General features: G+C 47.6%; 1 protein-coding gene across 1 annotated transcript; it reads left to right on the top strand.

Moving 5' to 3' along the window:
- Positions 1–3: 3 nt before the first annotated feature.
- On the top strand, positions 4–642 carry LOC104512586 (urotensin-2 receptor-like; the record flags this gene model as incomplete). The annotated part of the gene is made up of 1 exon (XM_010155624.1): positions 4–642. A coding segment is annotated over one exon (639 nt), but the record flags the coding sequence as incomplete, so codon positions are not given.
- Positions 643–4,905: the final 4,263 nt, after the last annotated feature.

Genomic DNA, 4,905 nt, shown 5'->3' with positions numbered 1-4,905 from the left:
GTCTGGTCGGTCTCGCTGCTCCTTACTCTGCCCATGATGCTGATGGTCACCTTGACCGAGGGGGGCAAGGCGGAGGGCAAGGTGAAGAGGATGTGCGCACCCACCTGGAGCGAGGATGCCTACCGGACCTACCTGACGGTGCTCTTCAGCACCAGCATCATGGCCCCGGGAATCATCATTGGCTTCCTCTACACGCGCCTGGCCAGGACCTACCTGGAGTCCCAGAGGAACCCCCCCCACAAGGAGAAGAGCAAGAGGTCCCCCAGGCAGAAGGTCCTCATCATGATTTTCAGCATCGTGCTGGTCTTCTGGGCCTGCTTCCTGCCGTTTTGGATCTGGCAGCTGGTGCGACTCTACAGCAGCTCCCTGCAGCTCACCACCCAAACCCAAAAGTGCATTAACTACCTGGTGACCTGCCTGACCTACAGCAACAGCTGCATCAACCCCTTCCTCTACACCCTGCTCACCAAAAACTACCGGGAGTACCTGCGCAACAGGCACCGCAACTTCTACAGGTTCACCTCCTCCTTCCGCAAGAGGGGCTCCAACCTGCAGTGCTCCTGGGGACGGTCCGTGTCCTCCAGCAACCAGTACGACTACAGCTCGGAGGCCCTGGGCATGGCCACGCTGAAGGACAAGTGAGGAAGAGGAGGCTCTCCGGAGACACCAGGACCAGCCGAGCGTCTGGCCAAGGTAGGGACCCCTTAGCCCTGCCGGGCCCTACAAACGCCTTTCTGGTGGTCACTCTAGTTTGGGGCAGGAAGTTGCATAAGACCAAGTACTGTGAGAGGTGTTTGAATTTCGGTCTGGCTTCGGGCTGCCAGGGGGGTCCTGCCGGGGCCAGCAGGCAGCCAGGACAACTCCTGCTAGGTTTTGGGTGCGGAAGATGAGCTGGATACTGTGGTCAGTTCTGCCGCAAACTCTTTTCACGCTTTGCCGAGTTTTGCCCAGCTCCAGCTCGGCACCATTTCTCCCGGGTGGTTCCTCACTATTGTCCTCCAGCTACATCTGGGTCAGATCCGCAGATTTCTGAAATTGTATTGGTATTGCTTAATTCCTGCAAGCCTCAGGTTTGCCCCACCTATTAACGTTGTCTGTTTCTAGAGTGTGTAAAGAGACCCTTAAGCCCCTTTTCCTATTTCCTGTTACATTTCAGTGCACTCAGATTAATCAAGTCTAAGGTCTCTATTTTAAAATTCATTGCAGCAGCTCTTCAGACTCCAAGCATTCAAAAACCACAAGGTAAGCTGTCAGAAACCACAGGATTCTGTAAAAAAAACCTTGTAATTTTGTAAGGTTTTCACTTAAGGTGATTTGAGTTTGCTACTGATTTTTTTTTTTTTAAAGTTGGTCCCTGTCTCAATGGTCAAGGGGCTTGAAAAACTGAAAATTTATCTGGGAAAGAAAGAAAAACATCTTATAATCCTATCACTCAAAGACCTGAGGATCTAAGAAAAATGTCTGAATCCTATATCATAAAACTCATCATAAAAGGGACAAATTTATTCATGACATTTCATCAAAAGCATTTTGCCTCGAAGTATTCTTATTTTCTCCCCACTCAGCATCTCATAGTAAACCTTCACCAGAGATAGCAGAGATGTCTGTAAGCACCTAAACAATTGTAAAACCTCAGCTTATAAAATAAATGCTGATCAAAAAGTGGACCAACATCAGGTTTTCCCTCACATGGTCTCTTCACCCAGCTCAGGGGGGTGTATATACCAGAGGAGAGGCTGCCCTACCCAGCTGTTCTCTGAAGAGCTCATGTATGTGGGGATGAAGTTGGAGCCAATATTCCTCTTTCCAGCTCTGGGACAAACTCTGGGGTTAAGTAAAGCACAGTACGAGTTGCATAAACTATTGTCAGCAGCTACTGATGCCCAAGGGACTTCTGAAACAGCAAGCAGTTGCTTAAGGAACAGGCATTTCCACTTTCTTATGGCATACCCCGACCCCCATGCGCCTGCAAGGAGCCCCACTGCAACCCTGCAGTGTCACGGGGTTCCCGTGTCCTTGGGTGATCCTCTCGTGTCACACGGCCAAACTAGGGTACGTTTGTGCTAAAGCAGAGACTCGAAGTGCCGACATCGCAGCCAAGGACTGGGAGCCCAGAACACAGCACAGCAACACGCTGGGTTTTATGGACTCAACTAAGCAGAAAAATAACCCCTTCAGGGCACATGTTGGATAAATACCAGGGAAGTTCTTGTGCCAGCAGTCAGGCATTCTTCTTATAGATGCAGTTGTTGGAGGGGTTTTCAGGAAGGGGGAAATAAGTAACCTTAGAATTGCCTGTATTGCTCTTCACCACAGGACTGGCTTTGAAACACTGGTGACCACTTTGTCCTGTTCTGCCTAGACGACCCAGCTGGGCAGTTAAATGGACCTAATGGTCCATTTCCATATGAAATAGGGGAACCAACACACTGTTCATGTCGGGAATGGGCAAGGAGAGGAGGCTTCAACAGGTTTTAGGAACAACTTTTCAGGAACTAATTAATTTTTTTAAATATTCATTCTGAAGTCATTGTTACTGTTCCTTTGCTTCCCGTTTCCCGAAGCTGGAAGTCACTCCCATATAAGAATAACACAGATAAGACTAAACTCAAAAGGCAGTTGTGGGAAAGCTGGAGTACCTGCGTCATCTGCGAGGTGTGCTGTGCCGTCCTGCTCTTGGGGAGCGTAACGATGCAGCTGGCGGGCATCCTGGCAGGGCCAAGCATGGCTGCATCCCCTCCAGGCGTTGCACATGCCATTTGCCCATCTCTGAGGAAAAAAAAAAAAAAAATCCTTATGGTTGTAGAAAGAAAAAACCACCCTGATTTGGATCCTGACCTGACACTGTTGGGGCTGAGGAGAAGGTCTGCAGAAGGCCACTTAGCCACCACAGCATTACAAGGATGCTGTAGGATGGCTGTTCACCATCTATGAGAGAGTTGGAAGGCAGAATGTATACTCATTAACAGGTGTATAAGGGGAAGCAGACGATGGAAGAGCTGTGTAGGTGTCAAAGAGAGTATGAGGGAATACACTTTCTGCTTTAAAAAAACCCCCACATTAAAACATCAAAAGCCCAACAGTCTCAAAACAGTTATTTATAAGAAGGGGAAGCTGAAGAGGAGCCATGCCCAGGGAAAAAGGTGTGATAATGCAAAGCAGATGAGATCTACGCTCATAACCTAACCTAGGGATAAGCAAACAGAAGGGTTTGATTTGGGGTACACTTCCCAAGACGTCCCATCAGCCCCCCAAAGGGATTCTGCTGCTCTGCTCAGCGTCACAAACGGTGTGTAGGGAATGTGGTCGCTGTGCCACATCGTCAGAGCATTAAACATCAGAGGGTTGATGGAGAAACATCCAGATGAAATGCAAAATCTTGGATATTTGTCACTCACCAGGTTTTTTAACCATATGTGTTTCAGTCTGGTCCCACCCCAGAGCTGCTCCTCTCTCCCATCAGGCTCTGATAAACCTATACAAGGTTATTCTAATGAGAACCAGTAAATTTGGTAACACCCAAAAAGCGTGGATCGGGGCAGAGGAGAGCCTGTTGGACACACAAAACTGGCCAGCAGTCAGAAGATGCTGCCGTGTGTGACGAATATCGGCTCTTGCGCAGCACGGGAAGCACGACACGGTGCAGACCTTCACCAACACAACTCCTCGGGAGCCTCTCGTACTCCCAGGGATCAGAACTCAATTTAAAAGATGAATTACATAAACAACATCCCTCTTACTGTCCCATCGGACCAGTTAAATTGCCAAAAGTCTGTAGGTTTGACCCACTTCATAAATATCCCGCAAGAGCTGATGTTTTAACTGATTACCTCGTGTCTGTGATTGGGCAAGCCTTGACTCTTCTGGGTGTGCTCATGTTTTGGAAATGAGGAGACAGTCTCCATGTATCTTCCTGTAACAACAAAAACAAATTAATCTGGGAGTTAGCTTTGGAGGGGGATTGCTGCTGCCTGTCCATAGCACAGAGACCCGTCAGGGCTGGCACAGCCTTTAAGTTACACGTACAGGGTAGCTTTTTGCCTGCGGCTGACCCAGAGTATTTTGGGGAGGGTGTTGGTCCAGGTTTGGTAGGATCTCAGTATTCATAAGCACATCTCCCTGCGTGCAGGCCACGCAAAACTGCTGTAAAACAGTCTGGGCTATTTTCTGCGTGAGGGAGAGGTATCACCTGTCTGCAAAACTCAAAGGGGTGAGTCAGGACTCCCAAAATCATGAAATTAAAACCCGCACCTTTTCTCCACAGCCACAGAGGCTGCAGAAGCAGATGAAAACTGAGACAGGCACATCACACTTTGCAAACTCTATGTATCTTGTCACTTACGGTAGATGTGAAGCATCTCAGGCCAGGGCTGAAGTAACAGCAGGAAAGACTCGGGCTGTAACTGAGCAAAATGTGGTGATTTCCTTCAGAATTTTACTTTTTCCAGGAAGGCAAGCAATGTGTACCCTGGGATCGTTTATCACACCCAAATCATTGCCATCCTGTGGCTTTTAATGTGGGGTTTTTTATTATAAATTAAATTTTACAGCAAGTTGAGTGATATAGCTGGTTCTTCAGCAAAATGGGAAATGGTGATTTTAGGGAAAGTAACAGCATTTTTGTATATAGGGCAGAGGTTATCACTACAAAACTCCATACATGCTTTACAAGAAAAACAGTTTAATCACTAGAAAACCTTTTTCAACACCCTTAAAGTTTAAGTTTTTATGACCAAAAAAAAAAAAACCCAAGCAAAACACAAAAGAAAGAAACACTGTGAAAGAAATGCAGGTTCATCCAGGGTGCTCTTTCCTTCCTTCAGCCTAAGGTCGCATCTACGGCAGCAGTGGCAATTTTTCTGCTTTCACTTGAAAGGAGAAAACAATGGTTCTTTGTGGGACAAG

This window comes from Eurypyga helias, unplaced genomic scaffold (assembly GCF_000690775.1).
Source record: "Eurypyga helias isolate BGI_N326 unplaced genomic scaffold, ASM69077v1 scaffold8457, whole genome shotgun sequence".
NCBI classification, from domain to species: domain Eukaryota; kingdom Metazoa; phylum Chordata; class Aves; order Eurypygiformes; family Eurypygidae; genus Eurypyga; species Eurypyga helias.
This window is presented reverse-complemented; position numbering and strand designations above follow the sequence as displayed.